Consider the following 21,345-nt stretch of genomic DNA (forward strand, 5'->3'; position numbering starts at 1 on the left):
ATTTGGACACACAGTGTCTGGGTTTGCCCACCAAGAGCATCTTGTCCTGGAACTTGGCAGCAGTTGGGTGTCGAGGAGGACACGGGAGGGCAGATCTCTCCCTTCCATTCCCACCCAGGAACTCCTCCCAGGCCCTCTGGCCGGGCAGGGCTCCTGCCTGGGTGGGACCGAGAGACTTTGCACACGACACCAGCGAGTTGCACTTATGTATTCAGTTCCCTATGTACTGGAGTAACGGGCCTAGAAGGGGAAGAGAAACACTGGAAGAGCTGCCTGGCTGGAGTAACTACCTAACTACATCATGGCTTCCTACGCTTTACAGAATCATCTTCCTACAGGAGAATCGGCTGCCGCAGGGGTAGCAGGGGTTGCAAGGGTCGCAGGGGCTGCAGGGGCTGCAGGGGTTACAGGGGTTACAGGGGTTACAGGGGTTGCAGGGGTTACAGGGGCTGCAGGGGTTACAGGGGTTACAGGGGTTACAGGGGCTGCAGGGAGACGTGCAGGGGTAGCACGGAGACTCGATCTTGACGCAGCTGCCCAGCCCGTAGGAGTAGGTCACGTCCTTCTCGTCCACGCACGGGGGCAGGCTGAACTCCTTGCAGATGTTCATGTAGCTGTACTTCTTCGAGCCCAGACAGTCGTACCTGTTCTCCCGCTCAGCCGACACACACACCTTTCCATCTTTCACGCGGACCTTCACTTGATCGGGTTCAAAGCCGCACACGTTCACTGATCCTAAAATGTTACTGCTACAGCAAGAGGAGGCCAGAATCCTGTTGGTTGTTCTTCTCAGTCTGCGATGGAGAGCATGGAAAGGGTGAGAGGACAATCTCAGAACTCGGCTTGAGAAGCCATATGTTGATCTCTATTTTTTAAAATATATTTTATTGATTTTTTACAGAGAGGAAGGGAGAGGGATAGAGAGTTTGAAATATCAGTGAGAGAGAAACATCGATCAGCTGCCTCCTGCACACTCCCTCCTGGGAATGTACCCGCAACCAAGGTACATGCCCTTGACCAGAATCGAACCTGGGACCCTTCAGTCCGCAGACGATTGCTCTACTCCCTGAGCCAAACCGGTTAGGGCTCTATTTTTTTTTAATAGTGAAAGTAAACACCCATCAGTACGAACAATCAAATTTTACAGAAGTGTGTAAAGTAAAGCACAAAAGGCCTCCCATGTAAATGACACTCCCCACAGGTAAACCTCTGTTAACAACAGTTAGAGGTGTGGCCTTCCAGATATTTCTTTTGTATTTAAATCCCAGCTCCTCCTTTGATCAGTTACGGAAACTTGGGCAGGTTCCTTACCCTCTCGGTGCCTCAGTTTCCTCATCTGTAAAATGAAAATAGTAACAGTACCTACATCATAGTATTGGTTCAATGAAATGATGTATTTTGCCTAAAATTGTACTCGGCACATTATACACCCTGCTTAATTATTACCATGATCATTATTATTGTTACTGTTATGTGTTGTTTTTTAACAGGATCCAACTAATAAGATGCCGTTTAAAATGGTGGCTGTCAGCCTTAGAATTCAGCCCTGCTTACCCACGGGACTGGGGCCACCACTGGGCCATCACACAGACTCAGCCTCAACACCCCATCAACAAACGACAAGGCTGGATGCCAGGGCCTGCCTCGTCTCCTCCTGCCGGAGGCTGCTCCAGGCTCTGGATGGCTGGCCCAGCAGGGAAGTCCCCTTGCAGGGGCCTGTGTGCTGGATCCTAGCACCTCCTCATCTAGTGACTTCGTGCTGGCAGCTTGAAATATAGCATGGTGAGCACCTTTATACCATGGGAATTGGCAAACGCTACACATCAAGGTTTTTCTCTTCCCACCACCAAACTGATGGGTAGGTACCCCTGCTGGTGGCCCATGGAGCAGATCTCCATGGGTTATGTAGAGCGGCCTTGTTGCTGCTGCTCAGTCCGGTGCATAAATCCTGAATCATAAAACAACAATAACAACAGCTCACAGGAATCAATCACTGATGATACATCAGGAGGTGGTCAAGTGAAGTGCATACGAGCACAAGCCCTGCAACCCGTTTAGGTCCAAACCTTGGCTCTGCCACCGTGGACAAGTTACTGAATCTCTGTGCCTCAGTTTCCTCATCTGTAACTCTGGGACCTACTTCTGGAGTTGTTGTGAGGCTTAAATTAGTGAATGAATAAAAAGTATTTATAATAGTGCTTGGCACATGATGAAGATGTTGGGTTTTGTCTCCGCCCCCCTCCCCCTGCCCCCGCCCCCACAATGTACCATAGAAAGTGCTGACCTGGTAAAGGCATTGTTTTGTTTAATCTTCACAATAACCCTTTATTGCAGATGTAATTATCACCGTTTTACAGATGAGGAGAAGGGAACAGTGGTGAATGGCAGAGTCGGGATTCGTATGCAGGCCTGTTAATGGCAAGGTTATGAGCTCTCAGACTCTGGCCTGCCGGGGTCCATTTTCTAAATGCCCAGTCCTTCCCAAGACAACTCAGTGCTCTGAAATGGTCTTTTATCCCTTAACATGAAGACAATTTGTGTTCTAAGAGAGACTCCTGGCAACTCTTACATCTCTGTCTCCAAAGGAAGGCCTTGGTGTGTGGGATTCCTAGAACTTTTTCCAGTTTGAGGCATCTGGACTCAATGATTGGGCTATTGGTTTGAGATACATTTTTAATTCTTACTCTTTATGCTGAATTTTATTTATATGCTTCTTTTTGTTACATAAGTTAGGCAAGTTCATTGCAGAAAACTCAGGAAATACAGATAAGCAAAAAGATGGTGTATATTTTTTTAAATACCCATAAGCCTATATAACATTTAACATTTTGGGGTTAGACTCTCCATGTGTGTGTGTGTGTATCTATTTCTACATAGATATATAGTTTTGTGTGTGCTATTATGAAATCATGCTATACATATGGCTTCAACTCTGCATTTTTCTCTTGATAAGCCCTATCATGATTGGTTTAACAATGTGAGCCCTTGTACTGACAGTTATAAACCAGGGTTCTTACTGGCTAATTCCAAAATGGTCTAATAGAAGATGTTGAGGCTGACAAAGATCTTAGGCAAGGCACCCAGAGGACCGGGACAGTCATTCGGCTCCATTTCCACCCCTGGGGGTGGTATGGGGCCCGGGTGTGCCAGGATACCCATAGGCCATACTAAGAGGAAAGGAAGAGAATTGAACTGTCTTTGAAATCTGTACGTGACCCTGTGAGAACAACAGGAGAAAAAGCGTTCTAGCTGTCTGGATGGGCAGAGAGCAGCGCACAAAGGGGCTCCAGGCCTCTGTGGATGGAGCACAACAGCCCGAGCCAAGAGCGGAGCACAGAGCAGACGACTGCCCCCGGCCTCCAAGAATCTCCCTTGGTGTGTGGGGACTGAGAGCCAAGCTCTTCTGTTCAGCTCAGACCTTCCAGGCGGAGATAAGAAACATCACAAACATCAAAGCCCGCCATGCAGGCAGGGCTGGGCCTCACAAAGAATGGCCAGGGACCCCAAGCAGGACTGCTAGACCTGGCTACTGCCACGACTGATTTCACCGAAGCCCCAGGCCCTGTGCAGGAGGTGGATCTGGGAGCCAGATCTACAAGCCACAGCAGACTCCAAGGTCCATCTCCTCCTCTTAGCAACCTGCATCTTCGGGTACAATTTCATGTATTTTACTGCTTCGACTCCCCCCTTCTCTGTTCCCATCACTCTATCTCCTCTGTCCCTGCAGCAGCTGCACAGGAGTCTCTCCAAAGTGGATCTTCAGAAAGTTGCCCAGGAGGTCTTGCCACGGTGGGGTTTTTCTTCCTTTTGCTCCTAGGTCAGAGGCTAACAGCGAGGATGTGTGGGTTTCGGAGAAATTGCCAGAGCCACATTTCGCTCATCAGACTCAACTGTCAGCGTGCAACTTGACTCCTGTCTAGAGGTGTACTCATCATCCCACGTGGGACCGTCCGTGGCTCCGTGGGGACTGCCTCCTACACTTGTCATGATGGAGCTTAGCCACAATAAACAGGAAACTGGCCCCTCCGGTTCGTTGCGGAAGCCTCTTGGAAAGCTGGGGTAAAGCGAGTGGACGGCCAGTGTCTATGCCTGCCACCTCTTCTCCCTACTGACTCTGAATTTCACCTGAACGTACAACCAAGCTCCTGAAGGTGACACACACAGAGGCCACTGCAATGATGAGCTACACAGCCAGCCATCTTCACAAAGATATAACCGAGATGCAGCCTGGTGATGAATACAGTAACAAAGATGTCAAGAAGGCCTCTTGCCCTAGCTGGTTTGGCTCAGTGGATAGAGCATTGGCTTGCGGACTGAAGGGTCCCGATTGCAGTCAAGGGCACATTCCCCGGGTTGTGGGCTGGATCCTCAGTAGGGGGCGTGCAGGAGGCAGCTGATCAATGATTCTCTCTCATCATTGGTGTTTCTATCTCTCTCTCTCTTCCTCTCCCTTCCTCTCTGAAATCAATAAAAAATATATATGTATATTTTTAAAAAGGCCTCATTTTACCCAAGAGCCAAGGGAAGTAGGCCTTTCTCTAGTGGTCCTTGAGGTACTTGGCTCTTCTTCTCCAAATTTAGAGCCCTTTAGGACCTAGTAAACTAGATCCCTCTTTTCCAACATGTTTTTCCCCTTCTCTTTTTTCTTCTCCCTCTTCCCTTCTTTTCCGGCCTTGTCTCTCTTCTCCAGATTTTGGTTGATACCGAAGAACGATGCCATGGCAGGAGCAGCGTCCCCGATGCAGGTGCACCCCCCACAGAGCTGGTGGAAACAGGTGGCTCGGCCCCACCCCCAGAGTTCTGACTCAGCGCCCTGCCAGAGGAGCTGAGAATTTGCATTTCTAACAAGTTCCAGGTGGTGCTACCGCTGCTGGCCCAGAGACCGCTCTTTGAGAATCACTGACCAGACTAGGCAAGTCTGGCTTCAAGTCCCGGATCTCCCACCTCCTGGTGACCAAGGACATGGCTGCAAAGTCTGTTTCATGATCTATAAGATGGCCACGATGGTACAAGGATGAAACGAAGGTCGAGGGACAGTTTCACTCTTAAAGGGTAAGTCTATCAGGCTCCACCTTATTCAGGCTTTTCCAAAACCTGAGGTTTTAAGTGACCAAACCCCCGTCCTGTATTATCAAACAAGGCCAAACCAAATAGCAGACATGCACTTGGCCTAGATGGGCAGCAGCTCCTACTCCTGCCCTCCGGGGGTGGCTGGGCTCCGAGACCTGTGGGTATGAGGAGACTGAAATTCCTCCCTTCCCACGGAGGGAAGCCAGTCTTCCACCCGCCAGCGTTCCCCCCTTTAACGAGGCCATAGCTTCTGAGTCAAGGAACGGGGTGAGGGTGGGGGATGGAAAGGTTTCCCCGAGGGCTTAGAACTGGGCCAGGCCCTGTTAACCTGGCCAAGAAGCCACCATGAGGGCTGGCCATCATCAGCCTCTAGAGTAAGAGTGATTCCGTGAAAACCCCGTTCTCAGCGTGTGAAGGGACGAACCAGGAAAGAAATGAGAAGGCAGATGTGTGAGGTTCACAGAAGACGGGTGCCCCTTGTGTGGGGATCTTCGAGGGAATTTTTCACTCAGACTCAGGCCGACCACAGTGGTGAGCGGAGCGAAGTGCAACCCCAGGACCAGTTTCCCGGTGTCAGCCAAGGCTGCAAGTCAAGGTTCCTTTGTCCATGAAGACTTCTGCCAGGAGCAGAGCAGCTGCAGGGCCTCATTAATTAGGTACCAAACCCCGAAGGGCAGGGGAGCGTGGCAGCTGGCTCTGGTTTGTTTCTCCCACGTGAGCACAGAGCAGGGAGAGCCCACAAAGTGAGGCGCTGACCGAGGTGCAAACCAAGTCGGGTTGGCGGCACAGCTTCTTACAAAGGAAGTCCAATTCCGCTACTTCAGTCCTTGTACGTCCAGAAGAGGAAGGAAGGGTCAGGGGAGCCGCTAGCGTGTGCTTGCTGTGCAGGCGTTAATTTGGTGGGAAAGAAACCAGAGTACTTACTTGGGTCTCTACTGAGGAAGACCCCGCCAACGTGTCTCTTGAAGCAGCTGCTCAGTAAACAAGGGGAATGATCGGCCTTCCAGCCCCAGCGTCTACCCACATGCACACAAGTATGCAGGCTCACGCATCCATCGCGTAGATACACTCAGGGATGCTCAAGAAACTCGGGGTGCAATTCAACTGTCAGCAAACTCATCCCATCAGTTGGTGAAGGAGCAGCAGAGCAGAGCAGACGGACTCCCGCACAGAAACTCTATGCCGGTGAGGCCGTGGCAGCCGCAGACCACGGGACCTTACTTTCTGGGTCGACAAAGAACCTTCTGGACAACATCTGATAGGACACATCCTACCTAACCAAACAGCTAGCATGTTTTTTTTTAAAGGAGCAAAAGGTCATGAATATGATTGCTAAACTCAACAAGCCTCGGGCAATGTTTCACACCGAAAATTGTTTTTTTAAAACATCGAACCAAGCTAATATTTCTGGATCTGTTTAGTCACGGATTGGGCGTTCGCTGAGATGTAAGCACAAAAGAGGCATTTCACTGGAAGAAAAAATATGAACAGTGAGAGTCCTCTGGGATTGGGGCCAGAGCTTGAAATTTTCATCCATATTCAGGAAAAATGGAATATTTAGGATAGTGAAATGCTGAGCTGTCAGAAATAGAGCGTAGGAGGGTGTGCATGTGCTGGAAGGGAAGTGGCTTTGAGGAGACACAAGAGGGCAAGTCTGAGGTCACCTGTAAAATGGATCTACCAGTTTAGAGATCTAGGAATCACATAAAGACCTCACCAGCTTCCTGTACTGCCGCAGGCACAGAAAAAGTGAGCAAAAAATCCAGACATTGTCAGGGGAAGTATCACAAACCATTGAAAGTGTTACCTCGTGTACAAACTACTCTGCTGAGAATTAAGCTTGAGGTCTAATTCAAGAAGTAGGGCCTCCTGGAGGCAGAGGGTGCCCAGAGGATAAAATACAGAGGCTTCCTCCCCTGGAGTGCCTGAAGTGGAGGGACAGCCAGGGGACATGGGCTGAAAGGATGTGAATCCAAGGTCTTCAGGTGTTCAAAGGGAGAGGGAGAGTGGACACAGACCAAGTATTACAAAAGAACCCCTGGTTCAATGTGCATACTTCTTGTAACTTGGTACTCGAAGGAGTAAAAATTAAAAGTGGTTCAGGTGGAGTGTAGATGAGTTTATAGGCAGTGACCCCATCCTCCACTATTAAGGCAGGTTTGTTCTTGGCCTTTGGTGACTGGTGACATGAACAATAATTGCCTTGTTACCCTTTCCAGTGAAACATCACTGTCCAGGGTGATGTTTCTTTGTTGTCAAGGGTCCCACTCACTCTCTGTCTCCCTCTCTCCTTCTCTCTCCCTTCTCTCTCTCTCTCTCCCCCCTATTAATTAATCATCAGGATGGGACAATGCTGTTTAAAGATACAAACTTGCAATGAGTAGTAAATAAGTTCTAGTGATCTAACATTAGCACAGTATAGAAATATAGACAAGAATATTGTATTATAATCATCAAACTTGCTAAGGGACTAGAACTTAAGTATTTCAACCACTAAAAAGAAATGATAATTACGTTATATGACAGAGGTGCTAATTATCGCTACAATGGCAGTCATATTACATTATGCGAATGTAACATATTAACATGTTGTACACCTTAAATTTACACAATGGTATATGTCAAGTATAGTTCAACAAAAATATCTATTTGTGCACATCCTTAAAAAATAGCATATTAAATAGTTTTTTTGTACCTTGCTTTTTTCACTTAATACAACAATACTTAAATGCTTCATCAATCCTTTTTACATCTACATTATCATTTCAATGTATGGATGGACCAGAATTTATTTCACCAGGGGACTGGGCTTTCAAGCAGTTTTTTCAATAATTGTAACAGACTAAACAGCCTATGTGGAAAGTAAGAAAAAGGAAAGCTTCTCCAGACCAAAAAAAGAAAATGTAATGAAACAGAAAACATTTTAAATGACTTTTAAAATTACCCAATTCAATTAATTAAGCCTTTTCAGCTCTGTTCTGAAAGTGGAGACTCTCAGTTCTGTAGTTTATTTGCACGACCTTTCCTAGAATTGGAGAGAGAGGCCAACATAATAGAAGCCAACTCCAGATGAATTTTAAGTCTTTATCTGAAGTTGGGGGATGAGAGAAAGGTTTTCCGACATCACCCAGAAAATGCCTCTATTGTTCAATTTGCTCTTAAAGCCTCTGGCAGACTTTAAGGATTTGATCAATTATTATTACTTCTCCTGGAGTCATTTCTGTAAGTCCAAATATACTCAAATCACTTTATTCATAACCAGAAAAAATGTGTGGTTCACTGCTTGCAATAGCTTTTTAATGACACCTCCTGCTTCTCTCCCTCATTAAAGCCATATTATTTATCATGTTGGCACTCCTGCTATAAACCAACAACCACCCTGCCAATCGACATCATCACACTGTCTTTTGGGAATCTTCTAATCCCCATCACAGACCCTTTTCCTCTTCTTTTCTTAAATCTTTGCTAAGCCACCAGAGGCATTATCCTGAACCCTCTTCCTCTTTGTTCAAGTATCGATTGTCCCGTCCCCCCTTACCCTTACTCTAACTTATAAGGCTAATTATACCAACTATAAAAATCTTAAAAAGTTCCTTTACTTGGCAAGCTCTCTCTTTTCATCTTCTATGGCTCTAATGGCTTTCCTCTCCAAACTTCTGAGGGATGGTCGGAGACAGTAAAGCTTGAAGTCACACAGGCAACAAGGGTAGTAGAGATCGCACAGGCCGCAGGATCGTGAACGCTTCGAATAGCACAGGCAGTACGGGTAGGGGTGCAAGTCACAACAGCAGTACGGGTGCATATATAAGTCGCACAGGCATCTGAGCTCGTCGATGCATCTCAATTGCCTCAGTTCTCTGTCCACCTTCTTTATGTCCCTTCTAACACTGTCCAAAAGACAACTCAGTGCAGCCATTACAGTCACACCTTATTGTTCTGTGAGTACCGTTGGGAAATGGCACTCGGGGGAAAAAAATTGTTCTAAGCTCTTCTCAGAAGTTTCTTTTAAAAATAAATGAGGCACACATGCTTCACTTACTTTAAAGCTTGTGTTCTGTGACCTCACCACCCCTTAAGGATGTCATAGTCGCTTGGTTGCCGTGAGAACCGTACACAGACATGGTCTCCAGAGGCCCTCCTCAGGGTTATAAAGCTACTCTCAGAACTATACTATTGTTGAAATCTCATTCATCTTGAAGTGGGATGGGTCCCCCAAGCACTCACAGCTCCTTGGGGTTCATGGGGCTAAACTTGAGTGTCCTTGACTTGTGTGTGGGTGCCCTGAGGACTGGCTGAAGCTGTGAAGATCTTAGTGTGGGCGATGGAAGGAGCTGCCTGGCTCCTTTCTCTACATTCTAGCTGCTCAGCCTTGACCTCACACTTAGCCTTGCCCCTTACACTCTGGGATTCATTCTGGCTCCTAGTCTCTTCATATGTAGAATATAAAGAACTTTCCCATGGTTCTCCTTACAGAGTCATCCTCAATCAGTCTTTGTCCTTGACCTTCTGAGCCCCAAGTCTCTGAGTCCTGCCCCCCCCCTTTTTTATCCTCACCCAAGGATATATTTTTATTTACTTTAGAGATAGAGGAAGTGAGAGAGAGAAAAAATTGATGTGAGAGAGAAACATCGATCAGTTGCCTCCAAATGCACCCAGACCAGGGATCAAACCCGAAACCTGGGTATGTGCCCTGACCGGGAATTAAACGGGCGACGCTTCAGTGTACAGGGCAGGACGTCACTCCAGCCAGCTGAGTCATCCAGCCAGGGCTGACTCCTGCCCTTTCTTTAAGAGCTGGAGTCCTGGCCATCCTGGGACATCAGTTCTCCAGTGGTCTGGGTCCTGTTCCAAAGTGTCCATCTCTCAAGGCTTAGGGTCCTGTCCTCGGTCACCACTACCCAGCAACTACCCCTCTGGTCTTGTGTCCGAGTCTCCAATGCCTTGGCCCTGAGTGATTCCTTGATACTCTTGTGGCCATGCCTCACGTTGCTCGAAGCCAACTGCCTGAAGCCCCTACGTGGGCAGGTCTCCTGTGCTCCCAACGGGCTCAACACACTGGACCTCAGGCTCAGCCTCAGCCTTGGCTCGAGGACTTGGGCCCTTCCCCTCAAACTGCTATCCAGCTCTCAAATCCCCTTTTTATAGACTCAGGCCCAGGGTACTTGAGGACAAGTAGTTGGATGTGACACTGGAGAAGGAGACAGGGGCCAGGCTTGAAGTGACTTGTGGGCCAGCCAAAGAGTTTGGACTTTATTTTGAACACAATGAAGAATCACTGATTTTCTTTGTTGTTGCAAAAAGTTGAAAGGTAGGTCTGAGAGCCACACTGAAAGTACATTAAAAGGGGATAACAGTAGTGGTGACTTCTGCTAGAAGGCAAGAGACAGCCAAAGTCTGGACTGGGGGTCCCTGCTATAGGGATGTCAAGAAGGAAGCCAATGGGATCACCTTCCCCACATCCACTCAGGCCGCATCCAATCCATTCAGCTAGAGTGACTTTCATATATAAATCGGTCATTCCTTAACCCCACTCCCAAAAAAGTCTTCACTGCCTTTCCTGTCCTTACAGAAGAAGGGCCCAAATCCTTTTAAGGTGCTGAACAACAGGGCCTCTAACCTTCCTTTCCAGTCTCCCCTCCCATCGTTATTCCTGTGATTCATCAGGCTTGAGCCACAATGGCTTCTTTTTTTAAAAATATATTTTATTGATTTTTTACAGAGAGGAAGGGAGAGAGATAGAGAGTTAGAAACATCGATGAGAGAGAAACATCGATCAGCTGCCTCCTGCACACCCCCCACTGAGGATGTGCCCGCAACCCAGGTACATGCCCTTGGCCGGAATCGAACCTGGGACCTTTCAATCCGCAGGCCGACGCTCTATCCACTGAGCCAAACCGGTTTCGGCTACAATGGCTTCTTGAAGTCTCTCTCAGTCCATCTCATTTAGGACTGTGGGCGCTCTGACCCGCCTGTTTAGAAATTGAACTCCCACACCATGTCCTTGATCTAGTTAACTCCCAAGGAATTCTTTTGGTCTTCTCTAAAATTTCCCTTCCCCAAACTAAACACTCATGGCTTTGCATATTTCTTTTGCACCATCATTTGTCTGTTTCCCCAAATATAAAGGCAGGGAACTTGTCTTTTTATTTTAATTTTTAAAAAAATTGATTTGAGCTCTCTCTGCTTCCTGTCGCTGCGTCCGCAAGGTGGGGGAGCGGAGCTAGCTCGAATAAAGACTCTTATGCTTTTGCATCGGAAAAAAAAAAAAAAAAAAAAAAAAAATTGATTTGAGACAGAGAGAGGAAGGAAGGAGGGGGGGAGAGGAGAGAGAGAGAGAGAGAGAGAGAGAGAGAGAGATTTGTTGTTCCACTTATTTACATATTCATTGGTTGATTCTTGTATGTGCCCTGACGAGGGATCCAACCCTACAAACTTGGCATATTGGAATGACTCTAACCAACTGAGCTACCTGGCCAGGCAACCTTGTCTTTTTTTGCTCACCATTAGTTACCTACCACACTGCCTGGCCCAATACAGAATTTAATGAACAGCACAAGGATAGAGAGAGGGAGTAATGACTCCTAGGTTTCTAGCATGGCAGATTCATGGTGCCATTGACTGGGGTAAGAGACACAGGAAGAAGAATGAGTTCGGAGGACATGCTGAACTTGAGGCGTACATGACAACTTTAAGGTAGAAACGTGGAGTAGTCTGTGGATAAGTGCATCTGGAACTCAAGAGAAAGCTGGGCTAGAGATATTAATTCCGGAGCCACAGTTTTATAGGTAGTTGGAACCCTGAAGTGGGCAAGATCATTTAGAAGAAAGAATAGACTGAAAAAAGGAGAGGGTGGAAGAAGACTCCTCGGGAACAGTAATAAGAAATGAGAGAAGGACAGGAGTTCATGGAAGGCTCATAGAAGGAGAATTAGAGAGGGAAGAGCCCCTACACTGAAGTCCCTAATTTATCACTAGACCAAGCCCGGCATTCCCCAGGGCTCCCCAGCCTTGACCGAGGGGCCCCTTTCTGTGAGATGAAGTGTCTTAGTAAAGAAAACAAGTTTCCCTGGAGGTATTAGAATGGGAGGGTGGCCCCTGAGTCCCAGGGGATGAATAACACTCCTCCCTGGACAGTGTGAAGTCTTTCAGGAGTGATTCCACCCAGCTCTGAGAGTGGACTCCGCTGACAGGAATATGGCCTACTCTTTCCCGAGAGTTCATCGCAGGCGGACAGATGTCTCTCGCCCCAAGTGATAGACTTCTAAACTCTAATATTACCATGAATCTCATCCCTTAGCAAATGTCAGCAAAGGTAACACAAGCAAGTTCTCAGTTTTAGATTCTTAAATACACAAGTTCGGGAATTTAAGTACACACATCTGTATACACATGGCACATTATGAAGATGGCTACCGCTGTATTTTAACTAGGATTCTCCCACAATCCCATCCTTCTAGTGATTTCAGTCTTCATCATGATGCATTTTCTTGACATCACTTCAAGTGACTTAACAAAGGTACTGGTGACTCCTTTAAAGATCAGATGGAGCCCTAGCTGGTTTGACTCAGTGGATAGAGCATCACCCTGTGGACCAACGGGTCCCAGGTTCTATTCCGGTCAAGGGCATGTATCTTGGTTGCAGGCTCCTCACCAGCCCTGGCCTTGGTCGGGGCACATGCAGGAGGCAACCAATCACAGTGTTTCTCTCACATCGATGTTTCTCTTTGTCTTTCTCTCTTCCACTCTCTCTAAAAGATCAATGGAAAAATATCCTCGGGTGAGGATTAACAGAAACAAAACAAAACAAAACAAAACAAACAAAAAACGAAAAGAAAAAAAGATCAGATGGAAATGTGATCTGTTCATGTCAGAGGGACAATATAGAAACTCATCAAAACCTGCAGAACTGGGGGAGGAAGAGGAGAGGAGGAAGAAGGTATATGGGGTATAAAAGGTGATGGAAAAAATAAAAAATAAATAAATAAAAAAACCAAAACAGAAACCCACAGGAATGGTCTAGAGTCACAGCTTCCTGAAGCACAAACACAAGGAGCTTCTGTGGGCTCTAACATGAGGATGGGGGCCCTCCTGACACAGGCTGTGTCTGTGGAAGCTCCCGTCCACCTTGGCTGGTGTGCAGAATGAGCCTCCTCTGCGGTGGAGGGCAGGCCTTGGCAACTTCCCGGGCTGGGCACAGTGGATGCTGATCCCCCGTGTTGGTGGAACTGTGGGCCACAAAGAGTCTCCTCTGCCTCTTCCGCCAGGTAGGACAGTGGCAGGTCACACCCATTCTTCGGGCCAATGTTACTAAGATTCTCCTCTAGCAGCTTTGGATCCACGTGTGGCACTTAAACATCAAATACAAAATGATATACACAATGTGTCCTCAACTATGTTAACAGCAATTCATACAAGGAGAAAAGAAACCCTGAAAAAGGAACTGGCATTTCTAAGTCGTGGGATGACAGATAACTTTTAAATGTCTCTTTTCCAGGCTTTTCTGTGATTTCTAAGTTTCTTCAAAGAAGATGTCACCAAGTGTATAAAGAAAAAATGTTTGATGGTGTGCTGTCTGTCACACTAGCAACTTTGCATTGAATTGCTAAGCCCGCCTCTGGACCCTGCCTCTAAAATTGAGGTGGGCTTCAGAGCCATCCCTCTGCGAAGTCTGCTGTAGTGAATATCTACAGTTCGGCCTGCCCATCATCCATGGCACCTTCATTTAGTAAAATATCTTCCCTTCTACCCCATCCTCTGCTATGGGGTCCCACCAATACGGTTGCCCAGTCAAGGGGCAGGGCACTAACCAAAGCTGGCCAATCGGCTTCTCTTCTGGGAATTTGATCTTTCAAAGACTGAAGATTGTTGAAGCTGATTCATACTGAAGTGGATCCAAAGAGACTATACTATACTTTCGTTTCTGTCCTATTCTGTCATTTTCAAATTAGTTCTTCAGCTTTCCTTTGAGTACGTGAGCTCTCCATATCCTTCCAATAGACACCTGCCTCTCTTAAGCGACCCTGTCAGCTTCTGATACTTCTAAACAACAGCCTGTGCCCCCAGACCAGTCCAAGGAGGACCAGTCCAGGCAGAACTGATAGGTCAGCTGATACACCGTAGACTTGTCCCATTCTAGCCCAGCTCCTGTCTCTGAACCCAGAAGTAGCTGCGTCAAGGCCACCATTTCGGAAGCTCCTATTAGTACAGGACAACAGTGGGGGGGGGGGGGGGGGGGGGGCGGGGGGTGGAGAGGATGTCTGAAAACACCCTATCCATGGACTGTCCCTGGGGCAGGAGAGCCTTCACTGAAGTCAGAATCTCAGAACCTTAGCTTGGAAAAATGAAGTCATCCAGACTAGCTTCCTTCTTTTTTAAAAAAATATATTGTTATTGATTTCAGAGAGGAAGGGAGAGGGAGAAAGAGATAGAAACATCAATGATGAGAGAGAATCATTGATCAGCTGCCTCCTGCATACCCCACAATGGGATCGAGCCCACAACCCGAGCATGTGTCCTGACCGGGAATCAAACCATAACTTCTTGGTTCATAGGTCGATGCTCAACCACTGAACCACACTGGCCGGGCCAGACTAGCTTTCTTTTTAACAGGGATTCTTTGCTCAAGCACCCCAGGCAGATAAGCAAGGAAGAACTGGGGGCTTGTATATGGAATGGGGTGCCCGCTTATTAGTTTAGAAGGACCAGTACTCCTATCACCAAACACACAGGTCCATTCAGACCCCCAACCCCATTCGACCTTTAACAAATGTCTTCCTTCTAAAGAAGGTGAGGGAGAAGGAGCTGGAGGGTGTTGGTAGATCACTCTGACAGCTGCACCCCACAGGAGTGAGTGAACTTGGGGTCCAAGTTGTTGCAGCGGGAGATTGCTCTTGGCTGGCAGGGGCTGAACACACCTCAAGAGGTGATTTCCTTTTTCCTTCAGCAAATATCATGCAGGCATTATTGGGAAGGAGTCATGGGAATTCTATACACCAAGTAACTACATGAGTAAATTTCCTCAGTCAGATTTGCGGAGTGGATGGGGGTGTTAGTGGTCACCATCCTGGTTTGCCCTGGAACTGAACGCTTTCCTGGGATGTGCGACTTTGGTGCCAAAACTGGGGCAGGAGACACAGGCTGGAAATGAGGATAGGAATAGGAAGTGCCTGCGGTGGCCCATCCCGTGTGCCCCGTGTCAACGATGGAGCTGGCTGCAGCGGGGTGCAAACCTGTGTTTCTCCAGATCCTTCGTGACAACTGCAGTCTGACTCTTTCCCCCACTCTCTCATATCTCCACCTGCCCTTCCTCCCCTTCAGACTCATGAATTCTCCAAGAAAAATTGTTAGCTGCAATTTGGATTGTTCTTGAAAACAGAGACCAAAAAACTTCCTGAACTTCCTCAAACTTCACACCGGAATCATTCAAACCTACGAGCACATTTCCACGCCGTCCTACAAAAAGAAGGGCCCTCTTCAGCCACAGACGGTGTCCCACTTAGCGCCAGGGGTTGAGAATTTTATGCTCCTGCTACCGCCCCCACCGTAACTGCCTGACTCTTAGTAGACGCTTACTTGAGTAATAATATTTCACACTTAGTGAGTGTTCAAGTCTGTGCCAGGCTAATTCTCACAACGACCCTCTGAAGTAGGGTCTCTTTATCCCCATTTACAGATTAGAAGACTGAGGCACAGAGTTCCCACAGCAAGTGACAGGGCGAGGGTGCCGCCGGGGCAGTCAGCCTCCGGTCTCTGTCTCTGAAGACCAGGGACCCTTGAGAAGAAAACGTCGCTTTATTCTCACCTGCAAGATGAGAGAGGAATTGGACTTGAACCTTAGGACTCCCACATTCCCCACTTCTGTCACTGTCCACACACCTAGAGCTTGATTAGCTGCACGTTGTGTTGTTCGAATGGAGCGATGTGCTTTCCCGCTCTGGCCCCACCTGTGGCCCGAGGTAGTCGGTCACCTTGTGATGGGTGACTCAGTGCCTCTCCAGCACCTGAAACCCTCTCTCTGCTCTCAACAGCGGAAGTTTTCCTCTCCCAAAGGAACATTTCTGACCAAGGATTTTCCCTCACACAGCATGGATGCCTTATCTTACAGGGAAGCAAGAACTTTCTCTGACAATTCCCACCAAGGAAAATGCGCTCAGAACAAAATGTTCCCACAGAGGCGACCCAAGTCTTTCTGCCCAGGAAGTGGATTTCCTACCTCCAGCTGGGGTTGCTTTTAAGCAGAGGCTGTACCCAATGTTCTGGGTGACTCAGCTTTCCAGGAACATCTCCCTGGAGAGCTGAGGTACATTCAGATCCCTGACTCTTCCTCATCCCTGCGAAGCCCAGCAGAGAGAGAACAAGGTGGGACTCCCAGCGCCAGGAGCTAGACAGAGGCCAGGGACCAGGGTCCCTTTGGGCTGAAGGTCAGGAGGCCCCAGGAGGAAGGGAACAGACCGAGGAGGGAGAGCTTGTGGTACCGGTCTTCTTGCTTTCATTCAGTTGTTCTCAAACTTCTTATTCTTAGGACCACTGTACCCGTAATTATCAAGGGCCTCAAAGAGCTTTTGGTTCTGTGGGTTTTACTGGTATTTACTATATTAGAAATCAAAGCTGAGAAATATACAGAATATGTAATCATTTAAAAATAATAATAAACACAAGTAATGTTTTTTATGGGAAGTCTTTTCAGAAAACAAATGTTGGGAACAGTGGCATTGTTTTACATTTTCACAAATGTGTTTGAAGTCCAGCTCCATAGAGGACAGCTGAAATATCTCCTCTGCCTTCAGTCCATTACGACCTATCTTCTGTTGCAATATGTTTGCCTTTTAAATATATATATTATTTCAGAGATGATTTCAGAGATGAAGGGAGAGAGAGAGGAGAGAGAGATGGAAACATTAATGATGAGAGAGAAACATGGATCAGCTGCCTCCTGCACACCCCACACTGGGGATCGATCCCACAACTCAGGCATGTGTCCTGACTGGGAATAGAACCGTGACCTCCTGGTTCATAGGTCGATGCTCAACCACTGAGCCACACCAGCCAGGTGCAATATGTTTGCTTTAAGCATAAAAGAATCCAGCCTTACACAGATGTGGAGTTGAAAAAGGAAGGACCGCTCAGACCCCTGAAAGGGTGGGGGGATCACATGTGGAGAACCGCTGCTTTAGTTCGGATTCCGGAAGTTGCACGGCACTGTGACGCCACAAAGCAGCAATAACTAACCTCTTCCTAAACCATTCGATCTAGCCTCACATTGCAGAACTCTGTTGTAGAGCCTTTGGGGAGCCTGCCTATGCACTCACCCCTTCTGTAAGAATTGAACCCTCTCCCACCCGTCTGGGGAAAGGAGGGGAGGACTCTGGCTGAAGTCCTCCTAAGACAAGACCTGCCTCCACCCTGGGCATAAATTTCTGCACCAAGATATTTATGGGTACAAGAAACCCTCTTTGTACCCAATGTTCTGGGTGACTCAGCCCAACAGCAGCTGGTCAGCAGGTTCCCTGCTCTGGGACTTTGGCATTGGGGGACGTGGACTATGGGAGTTTGAACTCAGAAACAGAGGCTGACATGGTGGGGCCCTTGGTTCTTCAGGGCTTCTAGAACCTGCTTGGAAGCTCTCAAATGAGGAGGCTTCTGTTTCCACACATTGCTGATTGAGTATCTCATTCATTTGCTCTTCTAGCAAACATCCAAAGGCCAACAGCAACCCTGGAGCTCAGGAGCAGGAAGAGTTAAAAGTTCCATGTCCAGTTGTGAATGATGTGTGTGTGCACACCTGTGGGCGTGTAAAAGAAAGGGAGACGTTTATTTGTTATGAGTGAAACTTTAAAAACCTCTGAGGCAGGGGCCTGGCTTCCTGGAATGGTGAGTCCTGTTAGGGTCCATTTGCTTCTTGAGAAAGAACTCACCACCAGGAGCAGGGAGCATAGTCTCGGATTCGAGGGAAGCCTGGACTCGGTGCAGCATGGCGTCCGTCTGTGGCTCCATCTCCCCTGCCTAGATTCATGTTGCAGTCTTAAGTATGGGGAGAGGGCCAGGGTGCATGACAGCAACACCACACAAAGCCAGAGCGCCTTTCCTTAGCTATCCTGTATACTGAGGGGTTCACAGCAGTCTTCATCATGATGAAATGTGCTAGTTTGGTGCGTGGATCATTATGAGCCAAAGGCAATCAGGACCTGGAAGGACAGCAAAGGAAACCAACCAAAAAAAAAAGGACAATCCCCTGAATGGGAGAAGATATTCGCCAACGATACATCTGATAAGGGGTTAATATTCAAAATGTATAAAGAACTCAGACAACTCAACACCAGAAAAACAAACAACTCAATTGGAAAGTGGGCAGAAGGCCTGAATAGACACTATAGACTCTTCTCCAAGGAAGGCATACAGGTGGCCAATAGACATAGGAAAAGGTGCTCAACATCACTGATCATCCGAGAGATGCAAATCGAAACCACAATGAGATACCACTTCACACCTGTCAGAATGGCGATCATCAGTAAATCAGTAAACAACAGATTCATGTTGCAGTCTTAAGTATGGGGATGTGGCGTAAAGGGAACCCTTGTGCACTGTTGGTGGGAATGCAGACTGGTGCAACCACTATGGAAAACAGTGTGGATGTTCTTGAAAAAATTAAAAATGGGCTTGCCTTATGACTCAGAGATTCTACTTCTGGGAATATATCTGAAAAAACCCCGAAACACTAATTTGAAAGAATATATGCACCCCTATGTTCACTGTAGCATTATTTATAATAGCTAAGATTTAGAAGCAGCCCAAGTGCCCATCAGTAGATGAGTGGATAAAAAAGCCGGGTACATTCATACAGTGGAATACTACTCGGTTGTAAAAAAGGAGGAAATCGTACCCTTTGTGACAGCATGGATGGATCTGGAGAATATGATGCTAAGTGAAATAAGCCAGTTGGTGAAAGACAAATACCATATGATTTCACTTATTTGTTGAATCTAATGAACAAAACAAACAAACTGCACTCTGATAGAGAGAACAGACTGGCAGCTGGGTTGGGCGCCTGGGTGACAAAGGTGAAGGGATTAAGCAGCACAAATTGATGGCACAGAATAGTCACAGAGATGTAGATTACAGCATAGGGAATACAGTCGATAATATCGAGATAAACAGGGATGGGTGAGATGGGTCCTTGAAGTAGTGGGGGGACCACTCTGTGAGGGACATGGTTTTCTAACCACTGTGTTGTAATTCTGAAACTGATACAGAATAATACTGAGTGTAAACTGCAATTGAAAATTCAAAAATAATAAATACATACCCAGCAGATTCAAGAAGAACTTTTACCGCCCCCCCCCCTTAACTGCTTAAGAGAATTTAGGGAGGGATCTGACCCAGAAAGAGCTCTATCACCAGAGATAATTTTTATTGGAATGACCCAGCTGTGTGGCAGGACACATGTCTAATTACCAACACCTGTTCTTCTAATCGCCCTATGAATTACCTTCTCCCCTCCCTCAGGCCCTCTCCTGCTTTTTAGCTCAGGATGTAATTATATTTGTTTTCTCCTGCTAATTCAATTATTCCACCAGACAAAGACCCTAGAAGGGTGGCAGGAACATATTTCCTCTCCTAGGACAGTAATGGTAGCTGCATATCCCAGACAACATTCTAGGTGCTGGTCCTGCGTTTGTGCATTGAGTCTTCCCTGCTGACCCTTTGAGGTAGGTGCCAACATTGTGGCTTTTTCACAGGTGAGAACAGAGCAGTGAGGTCTCCACGGTGCCCAGGGCTCAAGTCCCAGACGCAGAAGGCGCACGATGCTGGCCCTGTGGCTCCAGGCGCCACCACTACCCACCTCTGCGGGCTGCCTGCTCCCCTGTGAGCCCTCCCATCACTTCCAGCGGGAGGAACAGTGTATTCCTAGAAGCTGGCACAAGGATTTCTCTTAGGGAGGAAATTCTCTCATTTCAAAAAGGATGGACAGAGAGAGGGACCCAGGGGAGTGAACCCTGAGGGGACAGGGGCTGGGCAGCCCTACAGCTCATGTCCTGAGCCTTAGACACCAACCAACAGGACCCGTGGCCTCTGGGAGAGGAGTGGGAGGAGAAGGAAGGTGAGACGCAGGCGGGCGGACGTGTTGGGGGGGGGGGGGGGGCGGCAAATCCCACAGCGGCAGGAAGGCCTTCTTTTACTGAGTGTAAATTTTACTGAAGAGCAACATCTACATAGAAAAGTGACACCTCGGTGTACAGCCTGGTGGGTTTTCACAAGGCAGCCAGCACCTACACTGGAAAACAGGGCATTCGGAGTAGACCCTGGTTCCTCTGCTCTGCTGCACCAAGTTCTAAGTGATGCAGGCTCTGCCACCACGTCTCCCCAAGGCTCCTGGAGAAAGACAACTGTTTCCTAACCGCTGGCTGTGTGGCTCACAGTTGCCAGGTTGAAGACTCCTTCATTCCCCAGGATTATAAGCCCTTCTTCCCTTGCTCTACCGTGGCAGAGGGCTTGAAATGCCCACACCTACACTGCCCTGGACATAAATGGACATGTGAGCTGTGAGTTGGTCAAGACAGGGACGGCAACCTATTTGAATAGACGTATGATGATGTCACCGAAACACTGCCTGGAACATGGAGCTGTGACATGGCTTGTGTCTCCTGCAAAATCCCTACGTTGAAGTCCTAACCCCCTCCCTGTGCGAATTGGATACTGGGCCTTTAACGAGGGAATTAAGGTCAAATGAGGTCATACTTCAATAGGACTTTCGTCCTTAAAAGACTGGGAGAGACAACTGTGTGGCGCACACACAGTCAAGGCCAGGTGAGGACTTGGTGGGAGGAAGGCCATCTGCAAGCCAAGGACCAGGCTGCTGAGAAACCAGCCCTGCCCATGCTCTGATCTTGGGCCTCCAGTCTCCAGAACGGTGAGAAAATCCTTTTCTGTTGTCTCAGCCACCCGGTCTGTGGGATTTTGTTGGGGCAGTCGGAGCTGAACTAAGACACATGGTTAGGACCCAGCCTCTCACTGGGATGACTGGCCAGCAGTGGTGATAGATCTGTGCAACCAGCTCTCCAGGGACAATGGCCTGATTTACAGGTTTGCCAATTACCATGTTGTAAATACTCTGACTGTGGCTGGTTTCAGGCTATCAGTGTGGCATCATTGAGTGTGGGGTTAGGGCTAGTGTGCACCTTGGACTCTCATACCACTGTCTGTCAGCCAATCCCAGGAGCAGGCATCCAGGTTGAAGACTCCTTCGTTCCCCTGCCTGTCCCTGTCCCACGGGGATGCC

At 47.8% G+C, this 21,345-nt stretch overlaps 1 protein-coding gene across 1 annotated transcript; it reads right to left on the reverse strand.

The window, feature by feature from the left end:
- Positions 1-316: 316 nt before the first annotated feature.
- On the reverse strand, positions 317-8,986 carry ODF1 (outer dense fiber of sperm tails 1). The gene is made up of 2 exons (XM_070392325.1): positions 8,670-8,986; positions 317-794 (listed from the first exon to the last, which is right to left on the reverse strand). Exons 1-2 carry the CDS (start codon positions 8,984-8,986, stop codon positions 317-319), a joined length of 795 nt encoding a protein of 264 aa, XP_070248426.1.
- Positions 8,987-21,345: the final 12,359 nt, after the last annotated feature.

Source organism: Myotis yumanensis, unplaced genomic scaffold, assembly GCF_028538775.1.
Source record: "Myotis yumanensis isolate MYYU_CA2020_CCGP unplaced genomic scaffold, mMyoYum1.0.hap1 SCAF_15, whole genome shotgun sequence".
Taxonomy (NCBI): Eukaryota; Metazoa; Chordata; class Mammalia; order Chiroptera; family Vespertilionidae; genus Myotis; species Myotis yumanensis.

What these genes read in the sequence shown, in the direction of transcription:
- ODF1 (XM_070392325.1), bottom strand. Translation starts at nt 8,986, where the DNA reads ATGGCTGCACTGAGTTGTCTTTTGGACAGTGTTAGAAGGGACATAAAG. An exon ending in GAAAAGAGAGAGCTTGCCAA is followed by an intron (nt 795 to 8,669) that starts GTAAAGGAACTT and finishes TCTCCATCGCAG; the next exon opens with ACTGAGAAGAACAACCAACA.